Consider the following 16,264-nt stretch of genomic DNA (forward strand, 5'->3'; position numbering starts at 1 on the left):
TGTGTTCTGATCCCTTTCCTTTAACCAAGTGGCTCTGCTTTTTTGTTTCAAATATAGTTCTTCCTCCCTAAAAGCAGCACAGAGCTGCCATTTCAACTCAAGTTCTTCCTCCATAGACAGTGCATCATCCTCCTGTGCTTGATCGAGTTTCTCTTTTAGAGCCTCAATGTTCTGCTTCGCATTACCAGGATTATCTCGTTTCCACACCGAAATTGCCTTCCGACAAGCTACAATCTTTGAGTGTATATCAGATAGACCCTCCATAGTCAACTCACCCAAACCAGCCTTCACTACATTCTTGAATCCCTGTTTCCCAAAGCATCTTTTATCAAATTTGAAACTCTTTTGTCGCCTCCAATTGTTGGATGAGATCCTAGCCAATACAGGTCGATGATTAGATCCCCATAACTTTAGATACTCCACATTTGTGTGGGAAAAGACTTGGTGCCAGTCTTCATTTCCAACCGCACGATCCAATCTGCAACGAACCCTCTTGCGGTTCCTTCTTTTACCAACCCAAAAAAGAAATTTCCTTTGTAAGGGAAGTCAATCATCCCGCAATTGGCAAGCATGTTATGAAACGGGAGGAATGTTGATTCAGCTCGTCTTTTACCTCCTTTCTTCTCCTGGTTCCCAATGATCTCATTAAAGTCTCATATCATGAACCAGGGTCCGCTCCTTGTAAGACTGATTCTTGTTAACCTCTCCCAAACATCTTCTCGGTTAGCCACAACCGGATCTCCATACATGAATACTTTGTGTCCGTCCACAGTGGTTTCAACATCTATCATCTGATTATCTGAATATAAGATCTGCACATTAGGAGAATTCATATAGAACAAAGCTAAACCTCCGCTTCTCCCAGCTGGATCCACGGTAAACAAATTATCATAACCTAAAGAAAACTGAATGTCTTGCATAAAAGAAAATTTGTTTTTTTTTCAAAAAGAAAAAGAAAAGCAGGAAAAAAATATCTATTGAGCTCCTTTAGATGCTCTGAAGTCAAGTAAGCTCTCGTCCCTTGACAATTCTAGGCAATTGTATTCATAACTGAGAACTGGGTGGTTTCTGGGACACCACCGAACCTGGTTTAGCAGAAGACTTCTTGCTTAAAGCAGAAGGGAACACCACAGAACGAGGGACAACATTTGATATCACACGCCCTGTACCTTGTCTCTTCTTTGGAGATTGTCGGGCTCTTAGTACGTTTAGTTTTCTAGAAGCAACCCCGGAGTATCAGGGCTCCTGGAAGTTCTTCTTCGATCCTCACCCTCTTCTTTTTCAGCACCTTTTGAACTCTCCATCCCTAGAGTCGTATGAAGAGGTATTGCAGCAGCTTTGTCCTTTTCTTTCCTTACCTTATCCTTGGCTTTTTCCCTCGAGTTTACCTTCTTTGTGGTCGAACAGAACTTTTGACTTATAATCGGCGATAATTGGGAAATAGCTTCAATTTGTTCATCACCCTCCCCCGCTATCACTTCTTGCTCAGTAACCTCTTCCAGAAGGCCTGCATCACGGAGATAATCATCCACTGGGGGGATATCTTCATCTAGAAGGTCATCATTGTTAACCATGTCCTCGTCCATTCTTCACTCCTCTTCCATCTTTGTGTCCTGACCACTTACAACTTCAAAGTTAGCATCTAGGGTTGTGTTATCTGGCTTCTGCAGCTCTATTGTCCGTTCCATGCCAACCTCCACTAGAGAAATCATAAAATGCTTGGGAATGCTCTCTTCACCCTCAATAACTGGATTCCTGCTTCCTTGATCATTTTCTTTAACCCTTTCATCATCGCTCCGTCCAGACTTCTGAAGGAAAAATCCATCCTTTTGGAAAGGATCCCTCTGAGACCGGAGTTTCACATTCCTTCTAGGCACAATCTCTCCAATCTCTTTATCTATACAACTCCGTTTTTCAAAGGACTCTCATCCCCATGCCTCATAGCTTACATGATGTCTTCCCTCGTCTCATGTATGTCTATCAATCTGCAGCTTTGCTAGCTGATTACCTGTCTTATATATATCAAAAATCATTTTTTGAGAATCATAAGTTGACAATGAGGCTCTGTTATAATCTCCATCAGCACGTCTCTCATATCCGCGGGTTTCAGGGAAAGAACCTCGATTCCTCCTTTGATCTCCCTCATGTGCACCATCGGTCCTTTCGAGCCTTCTACTTCTTCCTGAATAACTATCCCTTGAGTAGGGATGAACTCGCTCCCGATATCGTGGAAAACCTTGAGAGTTGTAATGATCCAGCCTATCCCAGACACCTTTACTCCGGACAACACGTTTTTCCCGCAGCTCTTGACGAAGATCTGTCTCCCTTCTCTGTCCTCTTTGATCATATTCTCTCGTGAGATTTCTCCTAACCTGTGCCGAAGATTCAGCTTGATCCTCCCCTGAACCATATAATCCAAAATCCTTTCCTTGTTGATAATCCGACAGGGAAGAGGCTGCTCTTAGAGCTTTGTTTCTCATCCTTTCTAAATCCGGGAGTTTGGGGCAGGACCTCTCTTCATGTGAGATTCTTTTACAGGTAAAGCAGTACCGGTGAAGACCTTCGTAGCGAAGGGTTACATTAACACTCCCTCCATTATCGAAAACCACCTTACTTTCGAACTGAAGAGGGTTATCACCATTGACTCAAACTTGGACCTTCGCCCCCTCAACATCAACTGCAACCACTGTCCTAAGAGCTTGCCTGATACCCCTAAAGGTTTGATCCTTCTTATAAATCGTCGGGACACCTTTTATATGCATCCAGAACAGCATTGTATTTGGAAAATCCTCTCTGATATTTGCTTCCCATCTCTCAAGGGAGAAACTCCATCTATTAAAGTGGCACGGACGCCGCTGAAGAACCTTGAGAAGATCCTCTTCAGTATTAAAATCAAACTGGAATTTCCCATTGCCAAGATATGTTCCCTGAACCCGTCCTTCGACATCCCAGATTCGCTCCTTTGGCATAAACGCAAGCAGGGCCTCCGTACTCCTTCCATCCAGGTGAAACATTCTACCGACCAAGGAATTTTTAAACTTATCAATCAGATCCGAAAAGTCAAATTTCGGGATCCGAATTACTCCTTGTTCTTTCTCCTCCCGAGCCCGATTCAGCATCGGTTCCTTACCGCTCCTCCTGACAAACTCAGATCTAGACATCCACACCAAACTGAAAAACTAAAAACAAACCGAGGAAAAATTCGACAAAACGTAGCAGTGTGCTAGAAAGATGCTTATCACGCTAACCCAAACGGAATCTAGACGAGAAACGAAAAGAGGATTATCGAAGAGAATCGCCTTTGCAATTGCCTAACCCTAGAAGCGCCGCCATAACAATAGAGTTTAATAACAATATATTCTATATTTATTATTTAGATATTTATATTTTTGCAATGGAAACTCTTCTACTATATAATTATATGTAACATAAAGTTGATGATTATGAGAGTCAATATATTATTTCCTAAATACTGAGATGTTCTCCTCTCATCACATGTCTAACAAGATCTATCTATGTCTTCTGAGAATTATGCGGATCAAGATTCTTCACATGTTTTGATGAACAATGTTGCTTCCTCTTTTCTGTTTCACTTGTAGTATATATCATATTTGTATCAACAATGGAGTTATATGTTTTCTGGTTTGGTCTACATGAGGCGATAGTTTACTCAAACATTGGTAAAGTACTAATAGAGGTATTGTAGGTTATTTTCTTCCTCATGAAGCGAGCCGTTTCACATTTTATATTTATCATAGTGTTGACTAATCTAATATATTTGTTGCATGGTACTATGGGGACCATGATGAATATTCATACGAATTTGGCTTGTTTTACTTCTTCCGGATCTACGTGAATAATCAGTGAACAATACCAAATAAACAATACCGTGAATCCTTATCAAAATATGTCTTTGTCAATTGTCATTAAGGTCTTGATGAATGTGTCTTTGACGTGAATTCAGAACTTCATGATTATCACAACCGAAACTAAAAATATGTAACCACAAACTCAAACACCAAATTATTTTTAATTTATTATTACTAAACAAATGAAAGGAAAATTACAAAATATTATCTTAAATAATTTGAAGTAACTAAGAAGCCCATGGAAAACACTGAGGCAGGCCGCCATCACGTCTAATACGACATGGACCTGCCTCGGTAATATACCAAATACATTCTTGGCAGACTCCAGATACACCTTTTGGATTGTCATCTCTATCTGCTCTAAAAATATCAAACGTAGTTGTGCTGTTGGGCCACTCGAAACTGCATGTATACGTTGTTGTTTTACGGAGATTGACACGAAACCTGAAATCAAAACTATCTTTCCAGTTGAGTCTTATTACTCCTAAATCATCCCCTTTGTTTCTACAATGCAAAATCAACATTGCATGTGAGACCAATTTGTTAACAATAGTAACATGTTTAGCTGAAAATGGTAAAAGTCCATCGGTGGACGAATGGTTTTCTAATGATGCCGACGTTTTGAGAACAAAAAGAAATAAGAATAGCACGGAAATGAAAATTTGATTTGTTGAAGAGGCCATGGTTGTGGTTTAGTTTAAGAGATTGTGAGAAAGCTTGGATTTATAGATGAAACTACATTTATTTGGCTTAATGTTTTTACGAAAAAATATCTTCTAAGATAAATGTGAGAATCTTTAGTTTGTAACTGATACAACATACGTAAAAAAAGAAAGATATTGACTGGTTTCTAAATTATTATTATTCTTTGGATATAAAGATGGTCAAATTCATGGAGTTCCCTATTTTCTTCCTATAAACTCTGATTTTGTTATTTAATAAGCAATTTCTTCCATAGGTATGTATCTAATTTTCATAATGATCATAAAATTTTATATTTATAGCAGCAGATAATTATTTAAAGTTACTTATTTTGTTATTAATATCATAGTGTAATAGGGGAATCTGCTTAGTTTAAAGGTAAATAATTTATATATTACCTACTAAAACCATCAGATTAATTAGGTTCAATTCATAATTCATGAACCATGCATGGGAAAAAAGTTTCAATGTATTAGATTATGGATTTTGTTGGGTTGGTCTATTTCACACTTTTATTTTAGAATAACATTTAATTCATTATTCATATATATAAGTCTATTACCTCTTACAATCTAATTTGTATTATCTTCGGAAATTCAAAGTAAAAAGAACTCAAACTGTATTACTATTTGGTATTAACAACCCAATTTAATCCTGCCATTGAATTGACTCTAACATATACTATAAGTCTATAACGTATGTGATACCAACTTTTAAATTACGTATAGCAGCTGGCGTTTTTTACAACAAATGTTTTCGCACTTTTGTATTGTTTAATACGAATATTCCAAGAAAAAACAAAAAAAAAAAAGAAGAAGATTGTACTACATTCTAATGGCCAAACAAATTTTGACGTGGCAAAAAGTAAAGGGAGCCAAATCTTTTGAGTGGCACTGAAAGAGAGATCAAAAAGAGCAATGAAAAAGAGATAGCAAAAGCTCACTTTTTAGCAACAGCATGTGGCTATCTCTTCTCTACATGTCCCTGTCTCTGCTTACGTGTAATTTTCTCCTCTTTGTGTCTTGTGGCTCTGTGCGTTCCATTATTAATTTAATACCAACCTCAGCCTCTTCTTATACATAGTCTTGTATCTGACCTCAAATAAGGAATAAACACACATAACATCAAATCTAATCTCCTCTGCTTCATCTTTCTTTTTTCTGTCTTTATGTCTTCAAAGATTGGTATGTATGAAGTTAGAGATACTCCGGTTAAGTTGTTTGGCTGGACAATCACATCGGTCTCTCATGATCCACTCTCTTCTTCGTCCCCTGTTCTTCCCGATTCTTCCTCATCTTCTTCTTCTTCTTCACCATCACTTGGACCACACAAGGTATGTTTCAAGAAATGCTATAAGTTGACTCTTTTCTCTAATCTTGATAAGTTTTTAAACTAGTTCATGAAGTTTAAATTCTAATTGTGTTTCTTCCAAATTTTCAGATGAACGACCAATCTGCTGCTGACAATACAATTCTAAAAAAGATATCATCCGATCTTGACAAGGAGTCGAAAGAAACATCTGAGAACAGCGATGACCAACACAGCGAGATTACAACTACTACAACATCGGAAGAAGAGAAATCAGCTGACCTGAAGAAACCAGACAAGATTCTTCCGTGTCCGAGATGCAACAGCGGAAACACCAAGTTCTGTTACTACAACAACTACAACGTTAACCAGCCACGTCACTTCTGTAGAAACTGCCAGAGGTATTGGACTGCTGGTGGATCCATGAGGACCGTCCCCGTTGGTTCAGGCCGTCGCAAGAACAAGGGATGGGTTTCTTCAGACCATTACCTGCACATCACTTCCGATGATTCTGACAATTACAATAGCTCCTCAACGAAGATTCTAAGCTTCGAGTCCTCCGACTCTTTGGTTACTGAGGATGCTAAGCATCAATCAAGGGATGCGAAGATAAACGCTGACTTTCTTTCACAAGAAGTCAACAACTTCCAAGGGTTTCCTCCTCCGCAAGCGACATCCCCTGTTTCGCCTCCTTTGCCTTACCAATACCCTCCGAACCCTAGTTTCTACCACATGCCCGTCTACTGGGGCTGCGTAGTACCGGTTTGGTCAACCCTAGAGTCTTCCACATGTCTTGGGAAAAGGACAAGAGACGAAGCTTCACATGAAACTGTTAGAGATGCTTCTGTAAGAGCAAGATTGGTTTCAGAATCCCAAAGTATCAATAATGAAGCAACTAAAGCTTCGGAGAACCATGTGTGGTATCCGGTATCGATGAAACATGAGAAGACAGAGCAATTTAACTTTTTCCATAATGGATCTGAAAGAAAGAGCAGCAACGAGAGGTTTGTGCCTAAAACGTATCTTAGCCTTCAAGCAAACCCTGCAGCCATGGCAAGATCTATGAACTTCAGGGAAAGCATGTAAAACGTTGACGAGATACTAATATAGAATAGTCCTACGTATGATCATCTTTGTATATTGATTGTTACCTCGTAGATATCTTTCCTGTGTGGTGAAACTGCAGAACTTTTTATACTTTATCTTATTTTATATGCCACAATCCCCATTTTTGTACACTATCCTAACGGATGGACATACTGAAATATAATCTCTTCTTTTGGTAAATGTGGCTATTATATAATCTCTTCTTTTGGAGTATAAATTAGTTAGAAACAAAATGAATAAAGGAGAAAACATGAGTGTGAAATTTCATGTAAAAGAGAAAAAGCAGAGAATCTTATCTTTCAGTCCTTGGTACAGAAACAGAATCCATCTGATTGGCACAAAAGAAATAGCTAAAGGAGAAGCGTAAAGTCACTTTCTTTGGAAACAATAAAAGTCTCTTCATTTGCGTCTAAAAAAATAGAAAACTCTTTATCACTTTACTTTGGGATAATGACTAAATATGGGAAAAGATAAAAGGTTTTTTATTAGAATATAAATGGTACTAAAAAAAACATTTTGTTATTCGACAACCACTAAACACACCGACGTCGCTCCTCTCTTCTACTCGGAAACGCCTGGAACACGTCCGGGAAGGTTTTGGGCTTAATAAATAAATTACAAGGCCCAATGAGCATATGGAAAGAGTCTATCACAATGTTGAACGCTCATACGTTACGAATTGAACACCGTCTTGTTTTGGTGATGGAACAACAGCAAGCGTACCGTTTTGGTGATCATATCCAACACCAAAACTAATATTCAAGCCAAAATAAAAAGAAATATAAATTTTCAAGAATTAGTTTATATCTAAAAAAAAGAAAAGAAAAGAAGAAGGGCATGTGTGTGGGTCCGCGTGACATGAAAGAGAGATACATAGGTAAGAAAGAAGCTTGAAGAGCTTGGGAAAACGGTTTGGAAAAACAAATGCAATGTGTGTGTGTGATTTGGTGAGCATGTTTCATGTTGGCCTTTCTGTTGCACAATCTCTGCCTCATTCTTTGCAACTTCCTCTTCTCTTAATGACGCATCTTCTTCGTATCTTTTTAAACTACACTCTTTTAATTTCACTTTTCTTTATCTCTCGTTGCTATTCTCATCACACATATATCTTTACAATATTTCACGTCACTTCATCATAAACGAATCACCTTTTTTTTTTAATATATGATAATCTCTCTTGTTAATATTTATCAAAGAGGTACTAAAAACGATAATTTATCCAAGGTTACACTAGACAGCCAACAACAACAACAACCTAAAGTTTAGTAATAAACGTAAACACATGGACAAAGACTTGAATCTTGGTTAATTTGTTTGCTTTCTAGCTATTACAGCTAACTTCATGCTTTCCTTTTTTTGTAACCAAAATAATCACGTTTCTTTAACTGATTAACAGCAATGTGTTCAAGATTCACTCCCCCGTCCCCAAGCCAAGGAAATCGAAAAAGTGTGGTTCCTTCTTAGCCTTCTCGATCACATCTTCATTTACCGCTTCCGTTCCTAACCAATTCATCGGCTCATCTGGGTCCGCTTTCTCTTGGCTCCTAGGATCGATGTACGGAAACTTGTATAATGCCTCTGACGTGGCACCAACGTTATCGCCCACCATCATTTGGTTGCCAAACATACTCACAACCATGGGAGTGTCAAAGTTCTCAAAACCTAAACGTTAATAAATAAACCACAAACAATATAAAACAAGAAAATTTAATTATACTAAAATGAGTTGAAACAAACTAATGGAAGAGGAGGAAGAGCAATAGAATACCTTGAAAGCAATGGAAAGGCAACACAAGCTGGTTATGGTCACTCGTGATAGGGGCATTATTAAGGTGATGAGCCAAATTGAACTCGGGGAAAGGCTGAGCGAAGTAATGATTAGTGGAAAGAAAAGAGTGGTAATTATTAGGGTTAGGGCTAGGATGATGAGTAGCAGTGAGGTGAGGTTTAAGAGGATTATTATTCATAAGCTTCCTTCTACGGTAGGCGGAGGAGTGCTCTCTATACTTACGAGCCATGATAACATGCCAATGGTTCTTAACAGAATTATCAGTTCTGCCAGGGAAAAGCCTCGCAATCATTGCCCATTTGTTACCATAAAGCCTATGTGCTTGCATCAGCCTCTCTTCTTCCTCCTCAGTGAAAGCTCTTCGGTTTATCCTCGGATCCAATTGGTTGAACCACCTTAGTCTACAGCTCTTCCCTGTAAACCAACAATCAAAATCAAATTATTAAGCTCACATCTTTGATTTTGTCACAGATTGGACCTAGAAAACCCATTTAATTTTTTTATTTGTTTAAGATTTGAATTTATCACCGGGTCTTTAGAAATTAAAGCTTAAATCATAGACTGACCAAGATGGGTCAAACACATTTGATGAAATTTTGAAGACACTTTTTAAAAAAAATTGTACTTACCGGATCTTCCTTGAAGCTTTTCAGCTATGAGGTTCCAGTTTTGTGGTCCATAAATGGAGACAAGCTCTTTGAGTTTAACATCTTCAGCTGGTCTCCAATGTCCTCTCCCCAAGGTCGACGGTTTTGAAGATGAAGAAGACCAAGACTGACCACTATCTGTTGTCTCCTTCTTAGCACTATCGCTGTTACTAAAATTAGGGTTATGATTATTACTCTCTTCTTCGTTAGCTGTTATGCCTCCAAGGGGACTCTTCAAGATTTCGAATTCATGACTTGTGTTGCAGTGACGATGATGATGATTTTGATTAATATTAATGTCGCTGAAAGGGAAGTCCCAAGAAGAAGAAGAAGCTCTTCTTGCGGCGATCTCATCCATCCACAGTTGTTTTTCCGTTATAAACATGGAGTAGTTGTTTTGGAGAGAGGAAGAAAGGAGAAGAGAAGTGTAATTGTTGAGATATGAAAGAGATGTCACGTCAGCTTTTAGACTATTACCATCAGAGGAGAAAGACTTATGCGAGTTCATTTGCGTATTATATATACACGTACGTATATGTGTGTCATAATTATTATTTTTAATTATAAAAATAATAGAATATCTTTTATATGTAATGGTGTGTTTGTTACGTATGGCTTTAGGTATGTGCGTGTATGTACATGTCGCGACCGTGTTTTCTGACGACTGTTAAAAAGGGTTATGGACCGTTGTCACGGACTGATTCAAACGCCATAGTTATTTGCATTTATACATTACTATTATAATTTATATTGTATAGACACCACTGTAATAAGTAAGTACATGTGTATTATCGATATTCGATTTTGCTGTGGACTGTTATTAAAATGTTTTCAGGTGTACCTACGTATGTAAGATATTACTTCCTCTTTAAATTGGAAACCAATGGATTATGATTAAAAAAAAAAAATGGATTATGATTTATGACAAGACAAATTAATGTGGTGAGTGTCGACCAAAAAAACAGTTAATGTGGTAAGTTTATTATTGGACAAATCCCAAATGAATCCTACCGTTAATAGGTGAAATTTTATCCTCTACTAATCAATGCATGGTTTATAGGTGCGAAGTGAAAAATAATAGTAAAAGCTAATGAGATGAAAGAAACAAAAAAAAAGCTGAAGCAGAACTAACTACCTAAAAAGGATGAAGGCAAAAGAGAGTTTACCATTGGGGAATGAGTTGTGTCTCTTCTTAGCACAACCAAATTCTCGGACAGTTTTTTTTAATTCTTTCACTTCCATTTTCCTTAAACTTTACCTTTTTCTCTCTTAACCATCGCTTCTGTAATCTCCCACATGTCTCTCTTTCCTTTACTTTTTTCCTATAGCTACCATTTTGTTTATGTGAAACCCTCTATTAATTGAAAAAATTAACCTCATCTTTTCTCTTAATCGATATTCCCATTTTCTCCATGTCATGTGTATGTTTTTTTTTTGTAGCATGCAGTCTCATGAATTTTTACTAACCCTGCACACATCCAACCCTAGATATCTCACATAATATATATAAGCAGTGTGGCCGTGTGGATGAGTAATGATCATATACAGTAAAAAGTAAATAAATAATCTTGTAAGACCTTTTCGTATTTGACCAGAAACCCAATTGGCAGACGTAACCATTAAATATGAGATAAATTTTAATATCAGATTCAAAAGGCTCTCAGCGCTGTACGATCCTCTGCACAGAGATTAACCGAACGCACTATAAGCTCTCTTTCTCTCTTCTCATGTTTTTTTAATCGGTCAATCACTTTGAAATACATGTTAATATTATATATATGAAAAGTTTAATTTTATGAAACAGAATTTATGTACCTTTTATTAAATTAAATTATTTGTTTTGCGGTTCCAACTTAATCCGGTTTTGTTTCTCTTTTTTGGACATAAATTTTGGAGAAATCCTGTCTATGCCGGCTTTAGTTGTATTTCACGATGTATTCTATCTAGTTTATCAATATTACCAAATGACAAAAAAAAATTATTTGTTTTGCAAAACCCCCATTTGTAAAAAAAAAAAATTATTATTTTTTCTTATCGTTTAAATGTAAAATATAACTGAAGATATAAAATTGGTGTAAACTGTAAACACACTAATATGTTATTTGTAAGAAGGCTTAACTAACCCAACTGACAAGAGCCACTAGCTAGGCTAGTACTAGATTCGATTCATTCGTCTAAATTTGTATATTGTTAAAAACATATTTACACATGGATTTCAATGTTTACATAATCTTTGAAAAGTAAAGAGAAAATATAACTTGGGTAAAGGATTATGATGTTACCGCAGTGTGGCTTGTCTTAGCGAGTGAATGACTGAATAAGCAACTACATTACTCTCGAAACAGATGTATGAAAAGCTCATATAATTGCTTACCATTTCTTTAAAGTACTAGTTTACTATTTTAATCTAAGGGACCAATTAAAATCTCATGGAGGTCATCATAAAGTAGATTGCGATCTCATGGAGGTCATCAATCCTTTTCAGGTGAGTAAATTAGTCTACGGTCCATTCGTTAGTCAGTCCAAACTCTAATTAATATACCCATTTTCTTAAACGTTTGTTCAGTCTGCCAACTAAATGCATCAAATGTATATGATTTCACTAAACCGCTGCAACTAATCCAAAGCTCAAATATACTCATCCGACTTAATCTATATTTTATTTTCTCGGCCATTCTTTGACATCATAGCCCAACCCTCCGTTCAAACTTCACCTATTTCACTTTAACTCAAACTATTTCGGTCGGTTTAGAAGTTTCTATAACCGTAATTATTTCCAGTGAACTATTTGGTTCATATTTGTAGTAAACTTATAATATCCTCTTGTGCGATTATGTTATAAGTTATACGTTTGATCAGGTTCTTGTCTACTAAGTTCAAAATCGTTTCCAAGAGGACCCTTGTCAAAGAGTTTTTTTTTTTTAACGTGGCATTGACGTGTCTTTGATAGGATTAGTTATTCTACTCTAAGACAAAAACAAATTTTTCATATATACATTTTTCTTTTCACCAAACAAAAGTTCTATTTTTCTAAAATATTTCAGATGTCTTCAATACTAGTAATCAATGGCTCAATGCAAGTAAACATTAAATTCTTCTTAAAATTTAAAATTCGTTTCAATTGAAAGAAAAAGTATATATATTACGGCCCTAATAAAATATTGGTAATTGCTAATGAAAGGTGGAGATGATGAACACGTGCATATTAAGAATAACATAGGATCCAATTCAATTCACAGGAGAAGTCTTTTCTCTTCAACTGTGATGCGTCCCCATGGCCCGATTTTGGCGTGTGATGTCGCACAAACATCACGTGTATTCTCCTTATTGTACTACACACACGCACAATCACCATAAATCTATCGAACAATCACGAACACTTAGGGGAATGAATATACTTGCTTAGAAAAGAGAAACTGTAGAACAAAACAAAATCAAACTAATTTGGGTGTATTTAGTGCGGATACAATAACGCTTGGAGTCTGATATAAAACGACAAGGTTAGGAAATACAGGATTAGATCACCAAAATATTCATTCAATGTACATATTTGAGAGGCTAGCTATTTCAATTTTTTTTTTTGTTGGCAAACTGCTAGCTATTTCAAATGTTAATCAATTGAATTATTTAAGTATATTAAAGGTGTTTGCAAACATCTTTTTTTTTTAAAAAGTTTGGATGTTTATAATAACGGAGAGTGGAGACGTACGCTTTAACTACTGTATATTTGCAACTGTTTCATAGTATGACATAATATTATAAAATATAGTGTTAATTTTGTTTTATTTTGACCAGCAGTATTTATTATGAAGATATGTAATAACTGAAAAAAGTATAATACTAGTTTTTAATTTTATACGTGATTCTGCGCAAATACATACTGTATGTTAACCAGTTAAGTGGGATTAGGTCCGGTTTGGTTTGGGTGTAAAGAATTTTTGTAGTAATTAATGAAAATGGATCGGATTTGGTGATTAAAAAAGAGGAGAAAAACTATAGTGAGCTAAGGAAACAGAAATGAACAAGAAAGTGAAAGAAAGTGAGAGTAATGAAAGGAAGTGGAGAGACAGAGAGGATAAATGGTGGGAACAGATCACGAAGACACACACAAACTCATACTGTTTTTGGAGTTTCCAAAAAGAGATGACGTGAAAGGTAACCAAACAGTAAAGTCTATCTCTCCCAATTTTCAAAGATGAATGAATCAATGACCCATCTAATCTCATAGCCTCCTTTGCCCCTATATCTATTTTCACATCCACCAATAAAGTTTGTCTTAAATTCTACCCTCTTTCTTTAACCTCATTCGTATTTTTGGTTACAATCACACTACTTCTTGTTTCTATAACCGGACTTGGTTCTCCTAGAATTATAACTTAAACGGTCCTTTATATAGTTAGTTTTAAGTTTTAACTAATTAGGCTTCAACTCCATATGGTATTTTTATATATGTATATATGATTTGCCGGACGAAAGCTCTTATCATTTATAAACATATATTAAAACTCTCGTGTTTGTAACGTTAAACAACTTATAATCTTACACACAAAAAGATGAAAAACAGTGAATAATAAATATCTGATAAATTGGTTAACAGTCGGTTCTAAACAATTTTATATGAAGGTGGGGATGACCCGACCTGAGATCATGCCTATAAAATAAGACCTTGTTGAACTTGGTACGAAAAATTTCTGGTATATATTTTAAAATTATATGGAAGGACAATAATGAAGAAACAAATTGATGGTGAAATAAAATAAACTAAAGTTAAATTATATATAGTATTAAAGAATAAAAACGAAGGAATGTGACAAGTAGTGGGGCGTAAGGGAGCAGGAGAAGACAAAGGCTAATCCATGAGATTCTGTTAGGTGTGTTCCCTTGACAGAGCCATATTTTGAATCTCCTTCTCTTGCTCTAATAAAATTCATAACCCTACCAATTAAATTGTTACGACATCCAACTCATGGGTTCGTCTTATTTTGTCTTGAATATTTGGTCGAGTTTTATTGCATGATTTTTTTTTTTGTCTGAGCGGTTTAAATTATGAAGCTAAAAATTTAAATATTACGAATCATTATTATGGAGGTATTCAAAAAATTAATAGTGTAATCTGAATTATATATTTTTCCTTCAAATATATAAATTTTGGTTATTTAGTAGTGGAAGAAAAGATTATTCTGCCACGGCAATAAGACTTACGTAATCGAAATATGTGTATTCTATAGATCGAATATTCAATATTTTGTCAAGACGAAAAGATAGTAAAACCTAAATTCAATTTAAATTGGTCTTCTTCGTCAAATTTTCTTTAATTTCAAGTGTCATCTAGATTATTTTCTATTGTTTTCAAAAAGGCTAAATAATAGTATAAAGGATTATACATCAAATATGTATCAAAATATATACAGTCACACGAGGAATTAAGTTCTAAAGATATATAGAGAAAATCTTCTAACGATCATAATTTATAGTATTATGCTAAACGGTCTTCTTGCTTTCAATACGAGATGCAAAGCAGAAACGGCGTACAAATAAATATACGTACACATGAGTCTGATCTCTCATGCATTATGTATACATGCATAATAGTAATGGAAACTTTGGTGATGCATGTCGTATGGGTATTCAGGCTGCGTCTTAACCGAAGTCCGTTAAGAGTGTCTCATTTAAAGGATTTAAAGAAAGGACAAAAAAGTACTCTTTGCATGATAATATTTGTTAAATCTTTGAAAAGTAATGGGTGTAAGTATGGGTAAGTTGTCAGAAACCTAATGCAAAGACCCACTTCTTATTGTTTAAAGGACACTTACCTGCCCCACCCTCACATGCTTTAATGCTCCGATCCCTTCTTCGATCTGTTCAACGCAAGGAAACATAATCTAACACGAGTTGGCTAACGTTCACATTATCATATACATCTCTAATAAATAACTCAACGTCCATACCAACATAATCTTACCAGTAAATAAAATTATCTGCCCGTTTCTTTACTTGCGATACATAATCTTATTAATGTATAAAGCATGTCAACTTTGAAGCCAAGTAAAGAAAATTTGGATTTGGAGCCACAACCGTAAATATATTTCATTTTAAGGTCATATATTTTCTAAAGATTTTTGAGTTTGGTTAGCGAATCTGCTCACAAGTGGTTTGTTTGAGTCTTTGTTAGTCACCATTTTTTAAAAAACATTGAATACATATACCCAGCTACATATACCAAATCTTGATTAATAGAGCCACTCGCCACATATACATTGTGACTGGTTTTTAAACAAATACATTCTTTTAATTTACCAAAGATTTCTCTATATGAAACGCTGGCCGGTGGTAAAGTTCACTCCTAACAATAAATCTATCGGCAACAACATTGTTTGCAAATTTCACATTTAAATATGTAACTCGTTTTGTGCATTGTCCTCTAATACAGATGGGACCACACCATGATTAAAAAGTCCATAACAAACTAGTAGAATGCGTACGTATGGAATATTAACTCTAACACCAAAATAAGAAAGAAAGCAATTGGAAAAGGTCACTTTAAGTAAGAATCTTAAAAAGTGAAAGAAATGGAGACAAAACAATAGTTGTGAATAGAGAGAGAGAGAGAGAGTAGTGGTGAAATTGGTGATGTGTGTCACAGCTCAGCAAGTATAACGCTAGCAATAAGCAAGCTGAACCTCAGCAGCAAAATTTACAGATCCAAATCGAGAGAGTTGAATAGGCAAGGAGAGGTCTATGGGTTGTAGCTAACCTGACCCTCTGATGAATCCAGAAGGTATGGATGATTCAGTATTTGAAGGACAGGTGATGCTACAGCCATCTATGACAATAGAGCTGTG

General features: G+C 35.8%; 3 protein-coding genes and 1 pseudogene across 3 annotated transcripts; 1 reads left to right on the forward strand and 3 right to left on the reverse strand.

The window, feature by feature from the left end:
- LOC109131416 lies at window positions 4,097-4,552 on the reverse strand. Its single transcript, XM_019242401.1, has one exon. The coding sequence runs from the start codon at window positions 4,550-4,552 to the stop codon at window positions 4,097-4,099; it is 456 nt and encodes a 151-aa protein (XP_019097946.1).
- LOC104776599 (dof zinc finger protein DOF1.3-like) lies at window positions 5,651-7,166 on the forward strand. Its single transcript, XM_010500693.2, has 2 exons — window positions 5,651-5,904; window positions 6,012-7,166. Exons 1-2 carry the CDS (start codon window positions 5,740-5,742, stop codon window positions 6,963-6,965), a joined length of 1,119 nt encoding a protein of 372 aa, XP_010498995.1. The 5' UTR covers window positions 5,651-5,739; the 3' UTR covers window positions 6,966-7,166.
- LOC104776600 (transcription factor MYB24-like) lies at window positions 8,195-9,887 on the reverse strand. Its single transcript, XM_010500694.2, has 3 exons — window positions 9,405-9,887; window positions 8,755-9,189; window positions 8,195-8,648 (listed from the first exon to the last, which is right to left on the reverse strand). Exons 1-3 carry the CDS (start codon window positions 9,805-9,807, stop codon window positions 8,398-8,400), a joined length of 1,089 nt encoding a protein of 362 aa, XP_010498996.1. The 5' UTR covers window positions 9,808-9,887; the 3' UTR covers window positions 8,195-8,397.
- Window positions 16,067-16,245, reverse strand: LOC109131431 (annotated as a pseudogene).

This window comes from Camelina sativa, chromosome 3 (genome assembly GCF_000633955.1).
Source record: "Camelina sativa cultivar DH55 chromosome 3, Cs, whole genome shotgun sequence".
Taxonomy (NCBI): Eukaryota; Viridiplantae; Streptophyta; class Magnoliopsida; order Brassicales; family Brassicaceae; genus Camelina; species Camelina sativa.

Coding starts and splice junctions, on each gene's coding strand:
- LOC104776599 (XM_010500693.2), top strand. CDS start 5,740: ATGTCTTCAAAGATTGGTATGTATGAAGTTAGAGATACTCCGGTTAAG. Junction 5,905..6,011: donor CATCACTTGGACCACACAAG/GTATGTTTCAAG, acceptor CCAAATTTTCAG/ATGAACGACCAATCTGCTGC.
- LOC109131416 (XM_019242401.1), bottom strand. CDS start 4,552: ATGGCCTCTTCAACAAATCAAATTTTCATTTCCGTGCTATTCTTATTT.
- LOC104776600 (XM_010500694.2), bottom strand. CDS start 9,807: ATGTTTATAACGGAAAAACAACTGTGGATGGATGAGATCGCCGCAAGA. Junction 9,190..9,404: donor AAAGCTTCAAGGAAGATCCG/GTAAGTACAATT, acceptor GTTGGTTTACAG/GGAAGAGCTGTAGACTAAGG. Junction 8,649..8,754: donor GCCTTTCCATTGCTTTCAAG/GTATTCTATTGC, acceptor ATTAACGTTTAG/GTTTTGAGAACTTTGACACT.